Source organism: Pinus tabuliformis, chromosome 4_1 (genome assembly GCF_031772625.1).
Source record: "Pinus tabuliformis cultivar Carrire ecotype Pingquan chromosome 4_1, CPIR1, whole genome shotgun sequence".
In the NCBI taxonomy this organism is placed as follows: domain Eukaryota; kingdom Viridiplantae; phylum Streptophyta; class Pinopsida; order Pinales; family Pinaceae; genus Pinus; species Pinus tabuliformis.
The window spans coordinates 815,858,227-815,881,078 of record NC_142303.1 but is presented as its reverse complement, the minus strand read 5'-3'; the positions used below and the strand labels follow the sequence as shown (position 1 = coordinate 815,881,078).

Sequence of the window (22,852 nt, the reverse complement as noted above, 5' to 3'; positions counted from 1 at the left end):
AGGTTGAAAATTCTTCACTAGAATTGCCATGACAAGGGCCATGTCACAAGACACATATCCATAAAAACCCTAAAGAAAATTACTATGATACCAACATGATTTGTAAAATACTTTGGATATTCCATGAGAATAATTTATTTTATTTATTTTTTAATGTGGAAAACACCCTTATATTCCATATGAGGAATACACATTTTTTTCCCAAGGAAAAAAAAGACCATAATTTCATGCATCAAGATAATTATAAAATTACATTATGCATATGCACACTATAGGTGCATTCATGAGAAGAAAGATAGATAGTATGGGTTCTGTGACCCACCTCAAACAAGAAAAAAAAATTGCTTGTTCAAATAAGTACATTATGATAAAGAGAAAAAAACAAAAGAGTATGCCTGAAAATATGAGTTGTGAGAGTGTTGTAATCATCATAAAAAGTTGTTGAAATAAATTAAAAAACTTGTGCTTGGAGTTGATTTATACAATCCCTGCGTGAAGATCGTGAATGGGGCTGTGAAATAAAATAGAAGTGGTGATCTTGGGTTGTTTTGTGACCTCCCAGGTCCCTACAACCAATGAGGAATATACATGTTTTGTTCCTCGAGGGATTATTCCTTCTCAACAACAAGGCTCAAATCCATTGCATCAAATTTCATATTATCACTTACAAGGATTGAACTTGGGTTAGGAGGATCCCAATCATTCTTCTCAACCACCTGAGGTAAACCCAATTGACATATTCCATGAGAATAGTTTGTTATGATAGATCTTATAATACTATGAAATACTCTATTATGCAACTCATTGCCTTAGATATGCTATTTATTATTACAATTTTAGTAATAAAATTTATGGAAATAACTAAAACTAAAGTGAAATAATAAACAAAAGTTGTGTTTAGCTATCATCTTTGCTACTAAGTGTTTATATCATTACTGATCTGAATGAGAAAATTAGTCTTGTTGTGCTAAATTCCTCTTCAGAATATGTTAAAGTGCTTAAGGATTCATGACATTAATTTTGCAAGTTTAAAACATGAGTTTTTGAGAGTTTTTATGTAAATTGCATGTAAAAATTAACATAAACAAATGACTGAACAACAACACATAACAGACATGAACATCACCAAAACAATATCACAACAACAAATGATGAAGGAGTTCACCCCTCTTGGGCTACATCTCCTTGATCCAGTTACCAATGGCTTGGCCCTCTCTATTATGCTAAAAAATGTGAATACATCAATTTACAATACTCAGATAGCTCTGAAACTTGTTCCAATGGCTCCAGAATGCCAAAAAGTGCTTGTGTAGCCTCTTTCTACTTCTCATTTGGTCAAAAAATGAAGAAGTTATGGCTTCCTCAAGTCATCTACTAATTGCATCGCAAATTCCTTAAAATCTGGCACCATCCTACAAATTCTCCCCAAATTACGCTAACGGAGCACTAATTTCACCAATTTTCGAGCAACATTGTCGGACGATTTAATTAGCCTCTAACGCCTTATATCCGAAAATTTTGGGCACATGGGGGCCACGCGCCTGGGGTTAAGGCCAACGGCCCCCGCTCCCCCTCCGATGGTGGTCACATGTTTGGTGCATGCCCAAGGGTTGGCCCCGTGATTGGCCCTTTTCCTTGAATGCGCATGACATCAACATTAAATATGTGTCGAACTCTATAGTGGTTAAGACATAATCATGTAGTGCATTGGTAGAAGGCTTTGGACTTGTGCTTGGAGGTCGCGGGTTCGACCCCCACTGCTGCTGCCTGGACTCTTAACCAAAATTTTGGTGGCCCACGGGCTGCCACATGGCGGCCTTTGGCTGGTCCACGTGTCACTCTGTGGTTGGCCACCTTCCGACCAATAGAATTCATCCAAATCCGAACTAATAACAAATTTCCACTTGGCACCATACCATTCACCAAAGGATGTTGACTAGTCAGCCCTGCCACCTCAGCCTGCACAGTTAGCACCACATCAGCAGTACAGACTGTTGACTGGGCTATCACATTTTTCAAAAATTCGCATGTTATGGAAAATGAACAGAACATTATTCTCGGAGCATACGGTGCTTGTTTCACATGAAACGAGTTGCGTCATATTCAAGATGACGTGCACTACGTGGTCGTTCAGGTTCCACACCAATCCGACAAATTTGAATTTTGAGCTATTTTTTGAGTACCTGATCATTCCTCCCCACTAGAAGCCTTTTGGACCCCAAAAGATCACTTTCTGTTGTCCAACAGGTGAGGGTATAGTTCCCTCACCTTTCCAATCTCAATCCATTTGGCTTTTGAAGGATTTGTTCCTTTGAGCCCCACTCGAAGGTAGTCCACATAACCTCGTTTTTAAAGACCTTGTTTTTATGTCAAGAATGGTGTCTTGCTATAGTTCATCAAGGTATTCAGGAGAAAAATCCTCAATGGAAGGAATTTGGACATTTTCTCCTTGATCTTCAATCAAAGGAGGCTCATACAACCTTAAATTCTCAACATTAACAGCAACATAAATTTGCATTTATGAAGGCAAATCCAACCTGAAGGGCATTGTCACCAATCTTTTTCAGAATTCTGAATGGACCATATCTAATTGGTTTTAGCTTTTTACCTCTTCTCCTTGGAGCCTCTCTTTGCTAATGTGAAGCCAAACTTCATCACTGACTTGGAACTTGTGATCTACACGGTGCTTGTCGTGCCTTGTTTTGTACTTGCCTTTGCTCTTTTCTAGCTGATCTTGCATTGTTTGATGTACCATTGGGAGTCGTTAAATGAACTCCTTGACTTTGTCCATGTTACCATCAATAGCAACATCCTTCTTAAGAAGATGATACAACACATTATGATGCAAATGGTAAACTAATTCCTCTACTTGATTCCTTTGGCTCAGGCTTGAATGCACATCTTGAAAGTATGTATTTTGTTGATCATAACTTACATGTAAAACAAAATGATGCTTGAGGAAAGTAGTTACACAAACAATAGGCCTATAAATCATATCAAAAAACTTGTCGCTTATACCTTTCTTATTCCTTTTGACCAAGTGGAATAGTAGAAGAAAACCCATCCAATGAAAGTGTCTTTTTTGCAGCAACTTAATCAATGCACCATTGAATTCTGAATGAAATGAAATGGGCTTACCATGTTGCATAAGGACTGCGCCCATGGCATAGTCGCATATATCAACCTGAAACTCAAATGACTTTTTCAAGTCTAGAAGAGAAAGTATAAGGGTTGAACTCATATTTTGTTTCAAAGCATCAAATGGCTCTTGTTGTTTGCCTCCCCAACGGAAGACCTTTTGCACAACTGCCAATGAATGCAAATCAGCTACATTAGAAGAAAATTTACCAAAATTTTTCCTCCAACATTGGGCTACTCCCAAAAAACCTCTTATCCAAATGACTATCTTGAGCGTTGACCAATCCATAATGGCATCAATCTTGGAGAGGTATAACTTCAACTCACTTTCTCCAATATTATGGCCCAAGTACATCAAAGAAGTTTTACCCAACTCATACTTTGACATCTTCAATAACAAATGTTCTTGACTTATGACATCAAGTATTTTTTTCTCATATATGACATGTTCATAATGAAATTTTGTGAAAATGAAAATGTCATCCAAGTAGACTGTCATGTCTAGAAATGGATTCAATACATGTTTCTTTACATGCATGAAAGTAGAAGGAGCATGGAAAAGGCCAAAAAACATAACAAGCCATTCAAACAAACCTTTTTGGTTTTGAATGTCATCTTCCATATGTCTTCTTCAACAACTCTACTTTGATCATAACCACTCCTTAAGTCCCATTTAATGAAATGTTTCCTATTCTTCTCAGGCACCAAAACAATAGGTGCACCACATGGTGAAGGAGATGGTCAGATGATCCTTTTGTTCAACAACCCTTGGATTTGCTTTGTTATTTCTGCACTTTCCCTTCTTGACATCCGGTGCATGTCAATGTTAGGAAGAAGACACTTTTGCTGCAATGGTATTTCATGTTGGATTCTCCTCTTGGGAGGAAATCCCTTTGCTTTCTGAAACATCTCATCATCATGGTTAACTACATCAACCAAATCAGTTTTCAATTTTGAATTACAACCATCAAATGCTTCATAGTCAACGTCAATATTGGGTTTGATCATAAGAAGCACTAAATTCTTGTTTGAATTCACTAGTCTTTCATTTGCCCTTCATTAACTAATGAAAGATTTAGTTTCTTGTGATGAGCTCTCACAATATACTCCACACCATCTTTGAACAAGTGGTACTCGTTTTCATGACGATAGAAGATTGATTTTCTATCATAGAGGTAAGGACTACCCAAAGCAATTCCGGAAATATCAAACGGTACAACATCTAATTGAAATTCGTCAATGAAGTTCGCTGTGATTGCAACTCGAAGAATACATTTGCTTGTAACCAGTAAGTTTGTGTCCTTGCATATCCAACCCAATGGATATGGCTTGGGATGTAAAATGGTTTCAAGATTAGGTTTCTTAACGAAGTCTTTAGATATTAAGTTGGCTTGAGACCCGCTATCAAATAGTGTGTCAATTTTTGTATGTTTTGAGATTACCCTCACATGAAATAATTTAATCCTTGTTTCTTCATTTGGAGTGCTAGTGTGACAATTTTATATACTAGTGCTAGCAATGGATTATTTTCCTTTTATACCCAATGTTGTAATTTTAGTTTCATCACCCGAATCGGATCCCAAATCGTCTTGAATGATTGCAGTTGTCTTTTATTTTCCTTTGTTGTTGAGTTTCTTAGGCCTCTTCTTAGGATGAAGCTTCCAACAATGAGATTCATCGTGACACTCTTTGGAACAATGTTTGCATATTATTTTATCTCCTTCATTTTTAATGGATGAATTTTTCTTTCCTTTGAAACTCTTTTCTTTTCCTTTACTCTTAAATGGATTTTTACTACCCTCTTCTGGTGTAATTTTTCCTCTTGCCTCAAGATGAGTGGCTTGCACACACACCTCATCTAGATTATTGGGATTAAACATAAGGATAGTATGCCTAAGGTAACTATGTAAACCCCCTATATACTTTAGCAATGTGTCTTGTGATTTCAAATCTACACCTAACATTAGAGACCTCTTCCTAAATTCTCGGGTGTAATATTGCACATTTTGACCTTTAAGTTGTCTAAAGTTCTGCCAATTCATGATGGCTTTCTGCATATATGCTAGAGGATAAAACTGTCTTTTAATTGCAACAATGAAATCATACTAAGAAATTGAGATCTTATTGTGTTTTTTTTTATCTCTTCTTGTGTCTTTTATTCCCATGATACTAGTGTTGCACCCTCCATCCTCATGGAAGCTAGCTAAATTTGTATGTCATCATATTGAAGGTTTTGAATTCTGCAATAGACCTCCAATTGACAAACCCAATTTTCAAGCTTCTCTACATTCACTTCACCATTATACATGGGCATTTCAAATTTAAGATCAAGTTTTAACTAGGGTGTTTGGCGAGTTCCTTTTGAGGTATGTTGATGAGTATGCGTAACGATTGTATTAGTGGAAGAGGATGAAGATGCCTGTGGAGTTGAAGAAGAATATGATGATGGTGGAGAGGGTGGAGGTTTACCTCCATTTCCATTACCTCCTCCTCCTGAAGAACCTTCTCCTTTGGGAGGCTTGGGGCTTTCACATTGCAGTGTGGTATTCCACTCTTCATAGAGGACCTTCACCATCTTTGTCATGTCAAAGAAATCCTTCCTAAAGACCTTCTCATATTCTGTCATATTTTTAGGCTCTCCTTCATGTGGCATGCTCACCGAAGCTTCAATTGCAACTTGAGTAAGAACTGGTGGTGGAGATTGTGGAAACCTTGCCGTCCTTCTTCTTGACCTAACTTTAGGAGTTTAAACCAACTTCCCTTCTCCTCTCTTGAGCTTCAACCTTGTAAGCATGACATTCACTTGCAAACAGTTAAATCCTTCTTGCACGAGGAAAACCAAGAGCTCTAATACCAAACTTGATCTGAATGGGAAAATTAGTTTTTTTCTGTGCTAAATTCCTCTTTAGAATATGTTAAAGTTCTTAAGGATTCACGAGGTTAATTGCAAGTTTAAAACATGAGTTTATGAGAGTTTTTATGTAAATTGCATGTATTAACATAAACAAATGATTGAACAACAACATATAATAGTCATGAACATCACCAAAATAGTATCACAACAACACATGATGAAGGAGTTCACCCCTCCTGGGCTACGTCTCCTTGGTCCAGCTTCCAATGGCTTAGCCCTCTCTATTATGCTAAAAAATGTGAATACATCAATTTACAATGCTCAGATAGCTCTGAAACCTGTTCCAATGGCTCTAGAATCCCCAAAAATGCCTCTGTCGCCTCTTTGTTCTCCTAATTTGATAAAAAAATTGAAGAAGTTATGGATTCCCCAAGTTTTTCTAAAATTGCACTGCAAATTCCCCAAAATATGGCACCATCCTACAAATTCGCTCCAAATTACGCTAACGAAGTGCCAATTTCGCCAATTTTCGGGCGAAAATTGTCAGGCGCTTTAATTAGCCTCTAACGCCTTATATTCAAAAATTCTAGACACATGGGGGCCACGTGCTTGGAGCTAAGGCCAACGGCCCGCCCCGATCGGCCATGCCCTCGCTCCCCCTCTTGTGTTGGTCACATGGTTGGTGTGTGCCCAAGGGTTGGCCCTTTTCCCCAAATGCGCACGACGTCAACATTAAATATGTGTTGAACTCTATAGTGGTTAAAACATAACCGTGTAGCGTGTTGGTAGAAGGCTTTGGACTTGTGCTTGGAGGTCGTGGGTTCGACTCCCACTGCTACTGCCAAAACCCTTAACCAAATTTTTGGTGGCCCAGGGCTACCACATGGCGGCCTCTGGTTGGCCACGTGTCAACCTGTGGTTGGCCACCTTCTGACCAATAGAATTTGTCCAAATCCAAACCAATAAGAAACTGCCACTTTGCACCATACCATTCGCCAAAGGACATTGACCAATCAACCCTGCCACCTCAGCCTGCATAGTCAGTGCCACGTCAATAGTACAAACTGTTGACTGGGCTGTCACATTTTGAAAAAATTCGCTTGTTTGGGAAAATGAACCGAACATGATTCCGGGAGCATACAATATTTGTTTCGCGCGAAACGAGTTGCCCCAAATTCAGGATGACAAGCACTATGCGATCGTTCAGGTTCCACACCAATCTGGCAATTTTGAATTTTGAGCACCTGATCAATTACCTAAAACTCCAATAATTAACACACCATCCATACAAATGAATACAATATATGACCTAGAGAACTCAATGTGGGAGTAAACTTGGCTAGAAGGTGATGCTTGTGCACTGTTTTCCCTTTTTTTAGTTATGAAATGCAAGTAAAAATAAGAGGGCACTCATTATGGAGTTACTATGAACACGATGGCTTAAATGGATACAATAGAATCTTCTACCTCCTCTGTTATGCTATAGCATTACACTCCTAGATGATTTATTCAACTATGGAAAATAATAACACTAAAATAATGGAATCCCTTCTCTTTCTAATGGCCCAATATTTAACATAGTTTGTCTAGAGTTAGGGTTTTTCATGTCTCTACCCTTAATTAGTGTTGGCCTTTTAGACCCTCTAAATCTCAAAAGAGGATGCATGACTAGTCCCATAGATGTGGGTAATGGGGGCTAATGTCACATCAACTAGGTAGCATGATGGTCAACAAAGTAGGTCAACTTAAATGAGGCATAGCTTCTACACACAATTTTTAATTGAGGTGATTTCCAAACTATTGGAAAGCTTTTATTGTGCATAATAATGTTGAAGGGATAAGAGGCGTGTCTCTAAAATTTTGACCCCCAAAAGTGTTGTTTGATGTCTCAAGTTGGATTTGGAAGATTCCAAACTTCAAATCACCAAAATGAGACCTACTAACTCCTCCAAATTTCCACCCGAAAAAGTAACAAAATAAATGGATAATTATATAATTTATTTTAGATCATAACTTGTTTGAGATACTCACACCAATTTGGTGCCCTACCATTTAAATTAAATATAGCCATTCTAGCGTTCAAGTTTATAGAGGCAACACATATTTGGAAATGCTTTATCATCTCAAGAAGCCAACCCTTGTTTTCTAGATTTTACTTCACCAACAAATGTGGATGTTTTTCCTTTCAAATTTCTTCATGCGGGTTGTCTTTGAAAGGACTCTTCCTCCTATTATTGCAAAAAGAATATCTCAAAGTGGTTAATGAGACTTCAAAGGCAAACAAATCACTAACAAAGAATTATGATGATGTATATGTCCTATCTCTGGAGGTTATTTTTGTGATTTGGGACATTTTGTGAGAATATCTCTTGGAGTTATTCTTGTTCCTACTAGCATCATTTGTATTTTATATATGGTTCATTTTCCTCTATCTGTTTATCAAGTTTTGGAGCATGGTTACCTCTAACTAGTTATACTTTACTTGAGCCTTAATTATTCTTTCATTTCTCTATATTTTTGAAGCTCTACGCTTAAGCTCTAGTCTGTGCAATATCTGAAAGTGTCTCTTGATTCCCATGTCTACTATACTCTTATGGAATAATTTTAATATGCTCTCTCATGGAGGTCAAATTTCCAAAATTTAGCATGCCCCAATCCCTTTGCACTAGTAAATCAACCATATGCATGGCAATGTTTGAACAATTGCAAAGATTGAATATTGATTTCCAAAACTATTATTTGGGGCTCCACAATACCACTTTTCACCCTTCTAATGCCACTATTTATCGACCTTTGGAAAGATCAAATGTTAGTTTCCAAAACTGCTTTTTGAAGCTCGACAATACCACTCTTCCACACTTCCTACACGGATTCCATCCCTACGACATGGCTTCTACATGTAACTTTGATCTGACTTGTTGAGTTTTCATAGCAATATCCCTAGGATCACTTCGTAACCCTTATCACCATGTGACCAATTCAATCATTGTTTCCATGGAAAACCACAACCCTGAGTTTTTCTAAATTGACACTTGCCCTTCGACCATGCCAATATTAACTTGGTTGATATGATTTCCATTTTACACCTCCACAACTTCAACCTACAAACTTATTCTTTTACCCTCTAGATATAATTTCAAACTCATTATTCACAATTCAAACTTCTGTCATAACCATATTGGGTTTTTGAAATTTGTCTTCACAATTTGCCTAATTCACCATGGAGTTTAACTTTGTGTTCCATGAATTACACTAATTGTTGATTCAAAATGGACTAGTATATAGTTTTTCATATACCTTATTACTTTTCGCATGGAGTAATTGGATGACTTAGATTAGAGGGCCCATTTTAAAGGCAGGTCATATTTTGGGGATTCAATGTTTAAAATGTCTTGGAGACAATTTGAGGCATCAAAAGATGCTTCTCGTGATAAAAAATTTATATGTATCTCAATCCTTTGATGTTATCCTATAGATTGAAATCTTTCTACGATGCAAAAATCACCTCAATCATAGTTCATATGTAGTTATGGCTCCCGTAATTCGATCTAACCTATTGACTACCATGGCACTGAGTGGATGCTATGTTGTCTCCCATTACTTGCACATGTCATATAGCAACATGTGAACTTTTGAGGGGAATATAGAGGGTCCAAAATCCTTACACTAGTTGATGATGAGATATGCAAAAAACCTAATCCTAATATGGCTACTAGGCTATGTTAAATATTTGGCCTTTAAGAATAGTAGGAGTTCCTTATGTTAGTGTTGTTATTGTTCCATAGTTTAATAGTGCATATGGGAGTGGTTTATTGAAGCATATTAGAGGAGGTAGAAGATTTTGTAGTAGCCATTCAAGCCACAATGTTCAAGGAAACTCCACAGGGGGTGCACATTTCTTTGACATTTTTGGATTTCATTTATTTCCATAAATTTGCACATTAAGCTAGTGATTATGAATCTAAGATCTAAGGTAATAATAATATTAATACTATATTAATATATATATATATATATATATTAGAAAATTGTAAGTTATGTTGTGACAAAATATTCTAGTGGAATATCCATGACAATTTACATATTAGTTGCACTTCCAAATCATACCCATATACTTATCGAGACCTTATGTCAAACCTCAACATACAAATAGCAAGATTATTCTCATATAGTCAAATTTAGCACATATGACCCCACTGTTGTAACAAGAAGCTCTTATATTACACTATTGTGTCTCCCCCTAGTAATCCTAAATTGTAAGTTATGTTGTGACAAAATATTCTAGTGGAATATCTATGACAATTTACATATTAGTTGCACTTCCAAAACATACCCATATACTTATCGAGACCTTATGTCAAACCTCAACATACAAATTGCAATATTATTCTCATATAGTCAAATTTAGCACATATAACCCCAATGTTGTAACAAGAAGCTCTTATATTACACTATTGTGTCTCCCCCCAGTAATCCTAGTCATAGTATGGGTAGCCACAATATTGGCTTCCATATTTTGGTCCTTAAACACCATATTTCCTCAATAACATCTCAACAAGCTTTTTAAGAAGGACTATAATTTAATAAAATGCATGTGTAAGTGTGACTATTGAAATGTAATGGAAATAACAAGCATAATCACATACAATATATAATATACACTGATTTTCATGACATTAAATTAACAAATCTTGCATGTTCATAAACAATGTTAAGATACTTATCTTTTAATTAAAGAGAGCCCAATAATTTGGCCATGTAATAATGATTTTCCACCCAACTTTAGGTATCTAATGTAGATACCACCCTCAAGCTAGTTTATGAAGCCACCAAGAAAAATGAAACAAGTTATAGGATTCCCCCTTCCAACCCCCTCTATGCAAATCATTTTCTCTCATGCTCAGCCAATTTATTCACTATATAACATTATAGGCATCTCATCTAGCTATCAACAACCAATGAATTCTCTTCCATTGCTCTACATAAAGGAAGATCTCCCCCTTTTCTTCTCAATAGTTCCTGGAAGATATTCTTCCCTCCAACGCTATTTATTATGGGAAAAAAGAGCCCAATTTGCTACATGCTTTATAAAAGTTTCCCGCAAGGTTAATGCTTGGCTCTTAAGCATATATAGAGTAACAAATGCACATTGGGTGAAAGTTTCATAACTTGTCCAAACTCTACGCTCAACTAAAACCATCACTACGTCATCAAATATCCCCGATTTTCCACTTACAATGTTGATTTTAGTGAATTTCTAGATTTCTTTTTGGATAGAAATGTGTAACACAACATGAGTAATATAGAGCATTAACACGAGAGTGTTGGAATGAGTTCTAGAGTCCATTTGAATGAGAGAATTAGTAAAATGATGCCTAACATTACTTCTAAATATATGATTACATGACTCTTACAATTCTCATAATGATTGTACTTAGCCCAGGCTTCTATGTGAGATGACTTTTCCACTGACCTCTTACATGATTTTAATGATTGGTTTTGATAAGTCAAAGAAGGCATATGGCTTCATTTAAGGCAAACGATGGAAAAAGTGATGAGTTATAAGGATGCCACTTGGAAATAAAGGATTTATTTTACCATGGGCTTCCTTTCCTCTTCCCCTCTTGTGCCACTTGTGCTCTTCATAGCCATTTTGGAACATCATATATTATATTTATCATTAATTTTTGCATAGATTTAATTTATAATGATAAGCCTATCACATGGTTTCTATATGTATATTTACATCATACATGTTGATCCATTCCCTATTTAGGCCTTGGCCTTGAGCTTTGCACTAGGGACCCATACTAACATATTCACAACATTTATTTAATACAGATGTAAAATATGCTAAGGTTCAAAACAAGGGTAAATTTTCTATAAAATTGGCCCCTATTGAGGAAGAAACAAGGTAGTTACTATACTGACCCAACCCCCAAGGTCTTAGTTAAGGAGATGGGGTCTAATTTTTCGATATTTTCAACCTCTTTAAAACTTAATATGGATCACACTGTTGCATTCATCTTGACTAGACCTTTCCAATGATATAAATTTCATCCCAATCTGACCCCTGGATTAGAAGATAAGATCCCTTAAAGGCTCGACCAAGAGCTATCTGCTAAGTTAGTAAGGATGGACACTTGGCACCCATGTGGTCCCCACATGGCCCACCAAGTGATCACAAAATTCAACTGCCGACTCGTTCATGGTAGCAATAAAACAATGGATGGGCCATTCCCTCCAAAGGGTTATGACTGAGTGCGCAAACACACACACATAAAGTTGAATCCTAGAGGTTTTTATGAGCATTACAAATAAAAATTATTGAGGTCCGGGTTCCAAGAGACAAAGATTCCTCCTCTCGCTTAACAACCACATACTTTGTCACCTTTCACCGTCTCAGAATGGAGGATCCAAAGGGGTCTCGACCAATGTAATTTCACGCAAAGTATATTATATATGGGTTTTCCCTTTCACCATTTTCCATTGTCCACAACATATTAATGCATTTGAAGCCATATTAATGGGCAACCCCTCTAGGCTACGTCATCTCGAAACTTTTAATCTCAGGGGTTACCGACAAAGTCTCCTTTCCGAACTTCCAAGACCCTTGGTTCCAAGATTATGTCACAGACTCAAAACGCCAGGGTGATGTGGTCTAGTTCCACTCCACCATCGACCCATGTCGTTGTTATGCTAAAGGGGAACTTAAGGTATTGTTTAACTCCTTTGTAGGGGGATACCCTCCTTAGCTTTTCGATCCAAATTGTTTCATATGAAGCTTTACATTTATTTTATAAGAGGTTATTTTATTTATCATACATAGGCATATAAACAATTTGCATGCTCAAGACCAACACAAGAATAACCCAATCCTTAGGTAACTAGTCAAGCAATCAACCTCTCATTCCTTTACAAAAATAATAAGCATTACATAATGTAATTTGGGACCATTATACACATATTGAACACCAAAGTATATATATATATATATATAGATATTTTTTTTTTCCCCAGGCATTTAGCTCATAAATGCATGGCAGAAATTCAAAAGAAAATGATTGACAATTCAAGGGTTTTCATTCTACAATTTAATGTGCCAATGTTACCGAGCAATGCAACATCATTTAATGTCATGCAATAATTTCACAAGAAATATTTAGCTTCACTACTCTAAGTTAAGACATATCATTATACTAAAGAAAAATACTGACTGAACTTGAGACTTCGATTTTGACCCAACCATAGGGTAGCCATAATTACTTACACTAATCACCCCCAACCTAGATCCATGATCTAAGGGGATTTCCTTTTCAATAGCCTTAGTAGGAAGCCTTCTTCAAGACACAATGTGTGGTTTATCAGCCAGTCAATCACAACACAATTCATGCTAAGGTTTATCATCCCATGTAAGCACCCTTCTGGATGTGGTTTATTAGCCCTAACAAGCACCCTAAGTGATTTATTAGTTGTGTGAAGCACTCCATGAGTGGTTTATCAGGCCACAACAAGCATTCATTCCCATTTCCTCTTACTCTTCTAGTTACAATTATTTCTTTCAAGGAAATCCCACTCCCTCACCTCATAGCTCTTTCCAACTTTACTTGTGAGCCCCACTAAGAAGAGGTCCAACCCCCAATATTGCTGTGCATTTTCCTTTTTATTATTTCCTCAAGGCTCTCTTCATGTTCCTCTTGGACTCTTCCTTTTCTTTTCTCTCTCTATTATTTATTTATTATTTACACCATAAAATTAATTTAAAGTGCCAACTAATTACACTTGGGTTTATCTTTCCTCTTCCTTCTTAGATCATGGATATGTGATCCCATGCTTGAGGACATTACATTATCACATTACAAAAATAAGGGGAACAAGTACGAGGAGTGACACAATTTTATAGATATAAAAAAGAAAGAAAACCATATAACTATAAGCAACAAATAGAGTTGCAAGTCTCCTAAAATGACAAGAAAAGACCATATTGTTATGCCTTATGTAGAGTAGGGCGAGTGAGATCTTAGCTTTGGACCAAGCCAAAACCACATAAAGTGAAATCCCGCGTATTCTATAGAGCTCCATCTTTTCACGATTTATGATTAATCCTTGTGCTTACATGCACAAGTGTAAATGATGTATGAAGAAATAGACTGAAGTTAATGTCCATCTTATTAACTAAAAGATAATGCACCACTTGCCTTTAAGCATCATTAACATATAACTTTTATAATTTTTAATTCAGTAACTAAGAGATAGTGCTCTACTTGTTTTTTAATCTTTGATTTAATAACTATTATAAGAGATATGTTAAAAAAGAGTCCCCAATTTAAATTCAAGCATTATATTGTACACTATTTAACCTCTATATTGTTTTTGGTTATTTTAAAATTTATATCCCGCCATTCCGTGGCAATTATCGCGCCATTCCGTGGGTAAATTGCGCGGCCTTTTATTGCTCGGTGCTTATCCTTGGAGCCCTACATTGCCGATGCTTGGAAATCCGTAGATGCCCCAGACGCTACTGGTGAAGAGGGGAGGCAATTTTGGCTCTCTTGACAAGTATCATACTGGTACCGACTCTCTGTTTGAGAATTATTTGCAGAGTTGCACTTTCTTTGTTTTTTTTATCTTGTGATCATTATTTCCTCTTTAAAAGTTTTGAAGAACAGTTCCAGTTCCTAGTAACATCTGCTATTTTGTCTTTTAAACAGAAATCACCAACGGATTGCAGAGGTGTCACAATGGCTGAGTGCCGTATTTGTCAGGAGGAGGACACAAAAAGAAATTTGGAGATTCCCTGTGCTTGTTCTGGCACCTTGAAGGTACAGGGTTTAGGGAATAGATAAGAGTGGTTTGTATGTTGTCATCTTTGCTGAATGAAAGGTCCAGGGTTAACTGGTTGATGCGAAACATTTGTTTTTTGGCTCCGCAGTATGCTCACAGGAAATGCATCGAGCGTTGGTCCCATCAAAAGGGAGATTCTATATGTGAATTGTGCAATCAGGTTTCATGACTTGTTATTTCCCTATTTCTTTTTAATTAATTAACATGATATATATATGGTCCATGAAAATTCTGAACTGGCAATTCGTTGATAATCATGTTTTCCTGCATTCATTTGGGTTGGCCAGCTTTGAAAAAAAGAGTAGTTTTTTTACAGTAAAATCTGTCTTTTTAAGCCGAATGGTTAAATCTCAGTCCTTTTACGGTTAACTGGAACAATCTGATCACGAATACACTTTGACAAACGTAGAATGTTTTGGATTTGAAATCGCAGGAATATGTAATGGGCAGGGTTGGTCAAATGCCGAGAGGAGATCCGGACATACAGATGGAGCAGGTAGTTCCCAAAATTATGACTCTAGTTATGCTCAATTTACTAATGTTTTGCCCCCTGTTCCTACTGATATAATGATAACAATAGGGAATAATTTAGAGTTAATCCTTTTTGACGCTAATAGGGCATGGTCTTCCAATTTTTACTACACTCTCAGAGACAAAAGAAAGAATCCCTTGTTTCCCTTAGCATCAAATGTACATGAATCCCTTGAAAAACAGAGTATGCCTTATAATGTACAGTCAAAGGACAAAATCAAAGAGCAAGTTGTTGATGCTAGTGATCTATGCTGCCCTATACCCCTGTTATACATGCTGTCCCTTACCCCCTGTTGAGCATGTATATCCTTTCCCTTGGTTATTATCATCCATGTTTCCCTAATAAAAACATTTCTTTGCAAATGATTTCCCGGTGATTAAGATGAGATTGTATGTTTGACAGTTTGTGAATTATCCTTTATAAATTCCTTATTTTTATATGTTTCCCTTTCCTTATGAAAAATCCCCTCCCCTAACATTTCCTTCATGATTTTGTTCCCCTTGAAAACAGCATACAACTCAGCATTTTTGCAGGCAAGGGCAGCAGTCTACTTTATCTATTTTCTCCACTTTGCTCAAAAGCACCATGTCAACCACTGAAACCTATGAGCAAGGTGATGACCGGTCTTCTTCCACAGAGGTTGAGGTACAACGGAGGCCTCGTAGGGGTGGCAAAGGTGGTCATCATAAAAGAGAGGAGCCCACCTCTTTGGCAGAGTTGCAGGCCTGTCCTATGGCAGTGAATTGTTTCTGTTATATGTCATGTTTTCAGTTCTGTGAGAGGCTTGCCCAGATTCAGCACCACAGGGAGTTGGCCCGCTTATTTGTTTTGCACCTTCATGATGGGCAAGTCACTCTTGCAGGGGTGAATTTTGTGCTATCTCCGGAGGTGATTTCAGAGGTTACCGGGATACCAAATGTGGGTGAGGTGTGGCCCAAGCGCAAAATGCTGGATTATGTTTATTTTGAGCCATATGTCAGACCAGCATTCATGAGCCACTTGTCGGGGGTCTTTCCTTTCAGATTCCTCCGGGGGGAGTATGCTCCGATCATGCGGCTTATCATGCATTACTTCACATGTGAGGGGAGATTTTCACAGGTCTTTTCTTATCACATTCGCCTGTTGATGCACTTTACCCGAGTGAGGATGATGAACATCCCGATTTTCTTCTTCCAGGACATTCAGAGGATGGTGTCCGTGTTTCAGAGGCGGTCCCCAGCTCAGCAGTATAGGAGTTTGTGCCATCATGGTCTCATCCAACTCATTGTTTCCCATCAGTTGAGTCAGCAGGGCATTCCATGGGCAGACTTCATTTCTCATGAGTTTTTTACAGTGCCACCACAGCCAGAGCCGGAGCCAGAGGCCATTTATGAGGAGGGAGGTCCGTCACACCAGCCTGAGATCACTGTTCCGAGACATGTTGCTTCCTCACCTCAGCTCACTTATCAGAAAGGCCCGAGGGCCTTGTTTGCAGCAGCTCGGCGAGTACTATCTCCACAGCAGGTGGAAGGGGTCTCGCCATCATCATCTACAGGTCAGCGAGTGTTATCTCCACACCAGGTGGAAGGGGCTTCACGTTCTCTATCAGCAGTACGGGAGGGCAAACAGCCCATGACAGAGGAGGAGAGAGCTGGTGACACACAGGTTGACATCATTGATCTTGATGCTCGCTCCCCCACTTCAGATTTGCATGAGATCATGCGACAGAGAGAGGCGGAAAACCGCTTGTTACAGCAGAAGCTCGACATGGCCCAATGGACAATAAACTATCTTGAGCAGCGCAACAAGCAACTTGAGGATGAGAAAGAGTTGGATGAGCTGTGGAGGATTCGAAGTGACCGAGTCATCAACCGTAGGAGGCCTGGTGACTTGTTGCCCAAGGAGAGGGAATCCATGCTTATCCGTGTGAATGCACACTTGGAGAGGCTGTTGGAGAAGGCCAACCAGGACAAGAGACTGCTACGGAACATGAAGAATCATTACTGGGCGAGGATGCATGTTTGCAAAGCAAAGATGAAGATATTCCAGAGGAGGTTGTCCGAGGCTCGCAAGAGGAAGAAGAAGACCAACCCGCTCCGTATCTTGGCTGAGGCCTCTCTCACTCACCATGATACTCATTAGCATCCTCCTAGCAGCAAACCCAAGAAATTTTGAGAGTTTTGAAGCATTTTCGGCATTTTTGGGAATTTTACAGGTTTTGGCCATTTGACGGGTCTCACTCCGCGCGCGAGCCTACATGGGGGCAACTCAGAACGGGGAAAACTTTGCATTTTTGGAATTGTCATGCAAAAATACACTTGCCTATGGATGAGTTTCAGATTTTATGGAGATTTGGGCTTCCAAAAGCTCAAAATACATGCAAATTTTGACTTTCTGCCCCTATTTTGAGTTGCAGAAAGCTGTCTTGGGAGAAATGACTTTTGAGGGGTCAAATCAACTCCAAATTCAAAAATTCCGGTGGGGTTGGAAAGTAGACTCGCAGACCTTTCGAACGAGCTATCTTGCACCTGATTTGGACACCGGGAAGGCCCTGAAACAGAGCTGTGAATGTGCGCGACCTATCAGAGTGATGTGCGCGACCTGTCAGGGAAATTTGCCTGTTTTGACCAGTTCGGTCAGCAAAACACTGTTTTCATCTTGGTTGACTTTTGAGGCTTGTAAATGATGGATTTTTGTGTAATTTTCATGGCACTTAGATACTTTTACTCTCCTTCATCACTTCTAGAAGATTCTTTGATGTAAATGGTAAATATTTAATGCATGGATAGGTTTCCTAAGTTTTAGAGGCAAGTTGTTTTGACTGCCTATTATCTAGTGTTCAGTTTAGAATTAGTTGAAACAGCTCCTAGGAAGCTGAGTTCGACCCCTAGAGGTGGGGAAAGGAGTTAGATCATCTATATTATGCCTTCTCTTGCTCATTTTCATGGTTGGACTCTTAAGGGAGAAGCTCCTATTGTATATTTTACTTGTATCTCTGCAATTTGAGGAAAAAGAAGACCAGAGTTTTGCAGACATCATTGGGATTCTTGTGTTGATGGTGTGCTCTTATTGTAATTGTAAGTGTGTTTATGTGTTCCATCCCTTTCTTTATTGCTGCTAATTAAACAAATGAAGTGATAAAGTTTGAATTCATGCATGTCATGCTCAGCTTTCAAATTTGTTTAATGTTTATGTTTTCCACTGTCTAAAGAGGATTCAAAGTCATTGTTTGCCCTCTTTAGCTTCTCTTCTTTCCTCCTTGATCATCCATCTCAGCTAAAGGCATCAGCACAAACTCCTACCTTGCCCCAAAGACCCACCTGCAAAAACTGAGCTCAATCCCCGCACCCTGAATTGCACTCCCTCCAATTGCCACCAAAAACCCCAAAAAACTTTAAATCAACCCTCCTTATCAGTTTACTAGCCTAATATCAGTGTTCCTAATTGGGTCAGCTCATCCTATTGAAAGATCTACCGAGTTTGACCGGAGAGAACCTTCTCCTGCCTCGTAGGGCTAGCTACGAGGCTGAATGGTTTGATGTAGCCTTGAGATTTGCCTATCTCAGCCTAGGTGAAATTTCAAGCGCTAACAGCTGGGAGGAGACCTGTAATAAAATATAATACAATACATTATTTTTCATACTGCTTTCATGATCTAGCTGAGGCGGGCATTCCCATGCTCAACTTTATAAATCCATTTTTCTGTACATAGAACAGACAATCGTCTGATGGTAGACTGATAATTTTGATGAAATTATCATCCTTTGTGTAGGATGATTATCTGCTGCAATGATGTACATGTCAATGTCTTTATCTTTCTTGAATATATATCGCAGCCCGGATGGATGAATCCAGTATGAAGGTAGTTTGACATTCAACGCAGGTGAACCCTTCCTGCACGTGCGTTGGGCGAAAAAGAGGAACTTGTTGCACATTTTTCGATGAAAATTTTGCCTGTTTTGCATCAAAATCAGGATCTTACTCCTTCTCTTGTTTGTTTTGTAGGGATTTTTGAGTAAAATGACCCTTACATGGCGAGAACGAGAGCATGAAGAAGAGGACATGATTGCCCTACATGATCTTGTCACGGTGAATGCGCTGCGGAACTGTGGCCTGCTGAAGTTCTTCCGTATCTCTAGCATGAGACAACATATTTCTCTACTGCAGTATTTACTTGACGCTTGGGATCCCATCAACCAAGTATTTCAGATTAGGGGCAAATCTATCCCCTTGACCGTGGTAGACATTTACTTCTTGACTGGCTTGTCGAGGCGGGGTGCCCCCATTTCTTTGTCTGGTTCGGCCCGAGGGAGTGACTCTGTGAGAGATTACGTCCGCCAGTATTGCAGGGAAGGATCTCAGCCGAGCAGAGACGGCAAGATCGTTATCCGTGAGATTGCTGACAGGTCCCTCAGGTCTATCTTGTATACTATTGGTAGGATGGCCGGTAGCGCATCCGTTCACGTAGCCAACAGATCCTACGTACAACATGCCTTGGAGTGTCTCCAACCGAAAATATTCAACTGGTGTGATGCAATACTTCTTCAGATGAAAAGTCAGTTAACCAAGGTAAAGGACGGGAAGCTGAAGAACTTTGGGTTTGGTTCCATTTTGACCGCCTTTGCTTTGGAGAAGATACCACTGATGCAGCCGCAGTACATTGCACTCGACTTGTTTTCTCCTACTGAACCACGCATGCAGAGATGGGTTGATCACATGTCTAGGCATGCTGGTCAATCTCAGATTTCTTTCACTGATACCTTCTTTAGGTGGTTCGAGCGTCAGGAGATGGTCTATTCCGAGTATCCATATGTTGGTATGGACTTCCGGGGTGATCCGGATTTGGTACTGCTGGACGGCGAGCAGTGGGGCGCTATTGGTAAAATCTTCGACCATATCACTGTTTACTGTTTTTATTTATAATGCCTTGTGCTTTATTATATCAAGACTTTAATCAAACTCATGTGTGCATGCAGATGTTGGTCCTGTTCGTCCAGCAGTTCGCCCGAGAGCGCCAGTCGCTGCCCCAACAGGGGAGACTGCTGGGAGGGTTATTCTTCGTGACCTTGATGTGGCCGAGACCCTTACAGCTGTGCAGGAGCAGGTTGAGAGCCTTACTCTCGGCATTCCAGATGTGAGGATCGACGAGTTACCTTTACAGTTGCAGCGGCATACTACTGGTGTGCCTAGACGATGGACTCGTCTCTTACGCATGATCGCACAGGCCGTGACATGCTATCATGAGCATCACTAGACTAGGGTGCCCCCTAGCATTTTTGAGTTTTTGGGTCATGTGACTGATTTTGTCTTGGTTACAGAACATTATATGTAAACCATAAAAAGCTTATATATATTTTGATTTTCGGGGTTTTATTCTGGCTGAGTTATGTGATCCACATGTACAATATTGATGATGCATTTTTTTTATAAATGTCGCAAATGTCTATCTAACACATAGTTTGTTAATGAGTCGTTTAATGTGTTTAAGTTTCTGGAAATATGCTGGTATTGAATTAAATCAAACTGTCTTTCCAAAATCTTAACCCTTAGAAACATACGATAAATAGTTGGATTGCGGATGGAATATATACCATTGAGTTGTAGTATTACGAGTTGTGAGTCTAGCCTGACGATTAGTCGGTGTATACCATGGGTGATGGCATCAGAGAGCAGTTCTATCAACGCGCTATACTCAGCGATGTTATTCGTTGATTGCCCAATACATACACCTCTGAAACTTACTAACTCGCCGCTTGGATAAAAAATGGCCCAGGCTGCGGAGGATAGGTTTCGCGAACTACGACTCGCTCCGTCGGCGTATCTCACACATGTCTCCAGAAGGTTTGACATCTGCAATAAATGTAAAAAGGTGGATTACTCGACCAAAACAAACACTTCAGCAAAAACAAAATACAACAAAAGCATCCAGGTTACTATTTAAGCATAGTAACGCTTGAGGTACAACCCATTACGGGGTTGCGCCAGTGGAATTCCGTCATAATCCATTAACTCGTAGGCTCCTTTTGCTAACACTTGTTTAACAATATAGGGGCCCATCCATAAAGAATTAAATTTACCTGCTCCCAATTTATCGGATTCTTGGTCGTAAAGCAAGACCAAGTCACCTTCTGAGAAGACACGGGGTTTGACATTTTTGTCGAATTGCGCCTTGACTCGTTTCTTATGGGCTTCGTTAGCCAAAGTGGCATCACGACGAGTTTCATCCAATTGGATTAATTCTAAGAAACGAGACTCTTCTTCTGAAGTTCCGGGGAGGAGATCAATTGCGAGTTTAAGAGACGAGATTTCACACTGGACTGGTAGGACTGTTTCCAGGCCATACACTAGTTGGAAAGGTGTGAACCCGGTCGCATTTCTTACCGATGTTCGGTAGGCCCACAAAGCTGAGTACAGGATTAGGTGCCATCTTCTTTTGTGAACCCCAAACATCTTTTGCAGCATGCGCTTCAGGACTTTGTTGATCGCTTCAACTTGCCCGTTAGCTTGCGGATAATATGGGGTAGAGCTGTCGTGAGACAACCCTAGTTTGGCAGCTAATTCGACCATCATGTGATTGCGAAAATGCGATCCATGATTTGTAACTATGGCCTGTGGTACGTCGAATCTGGCGACTACATGATTGAAAAAGAAAAGGGCAGCTGTTTCACCAGTATTATCTAATGTAGGCATCGCCTTGGCCCATTTGGTAAAATAGTCAACGACGACTATAATATACCCATGCCCCCCGGTCGAGGTGGGGTTACATGTCATGAAATTGATGCCCCATTTGGCGAAAGGCCCAACAGCAACTATTGGCTGTAAAGGTGCGGGTGGTCTTCTGGTTTTGCTATCAAAAATTTGACAAGCATGGCAACTTCTGACTGTGGTTATGCAATCTTTGAACATGGTTGGCCAGAAGTGTCATGCTCGTAAGATTTTTTGTGCTGTAGCATATCCAGATTGATGCCCCCCACACGCGCCTGAATGACATTCATTCAGGGCTTTTTCGGCCTCCTCATGGGTGAGGCACCTTCTCAGAACTGTATCGATACCACGACGGTAAAGCGTATTACCGACGATCATGTAGTCTTTTGCTTGGTATCGTATACGTTTCTGTTTTGAGTGTGAGGTGTTAGACCTGAACTTTTGGGTTTGGAGATAAACGATTATATCTCCATACCACTCATCGCTTGTGGATATCAGAAACAAACTTTCGTCCACGATTGATTCTTGGGATGTTTCATTGTTGGACGACGATGGGAGATCGCATAATAATTCTGCGAAAACCAAAGCTTTCTTTGATTTGGATTTTACAAATTCCAGATCAAACTCTTGAAGGATCGCTATCCATTTTGAATATTTGCCCCCCAGCAACTGTCGCGACAATATATAAGTCATGGGGTTGCAATCAGACAAAATGGTAGTTTTCCGAAAGAGGACATAATGTCGAAACCTTTGTATCGCTTTAACAGCAGCAAGTGCTAGCTTTTCAACGTAAGAATATT

The 22,852-nt window shown here is 39.2% G+C and overlaps 1 protein-coding gene across 4 annotated transcripts in view; it reads left to right on the top strand.

Annotated features, from left to right (window-relative positions):
- The window catches only part of LOC149178732 (uncharacterized), a 35,970-nt gene extending 15,250 nt beyond the window's left edge, over positions 1–20,720 (top strand). For 2 of the 4 annotated variants that reach the window (XM_089420412.1, XM_089420411.1), the window contains exons 5-9: positions 14,704–14,814; positions 14,925–14,996; positions 15,270–15,332; positions 19,353–20,226; positions 20,324–20,720. In XM_089420412.1, coding sequence (XP_089276538.1) covers positions 14,704–14,814; positions 14,925–14,996; positions 15,270–15,332; positions 19,353–20,226; positions 20,324–20,601 — 1,398 coding nt within the window. In that variant the 3' untranslated portion in view covers positions 20,602–20,720. Of the gene's footprint in view, positions 1–14,372; positions 14,563–14,703; positions 14,815–14,924; positions 14,997–15,269; positions 15,333–19,352; positions 20,227–20,323 lie in introns of those variants that run through there. The other 2 variants (XM_089420415.1, XM_089420414.1) reach the window with 2 other exon arrangements.
- Positions 20,721–22,852: the final 2,132 nt, after the last annotated feature.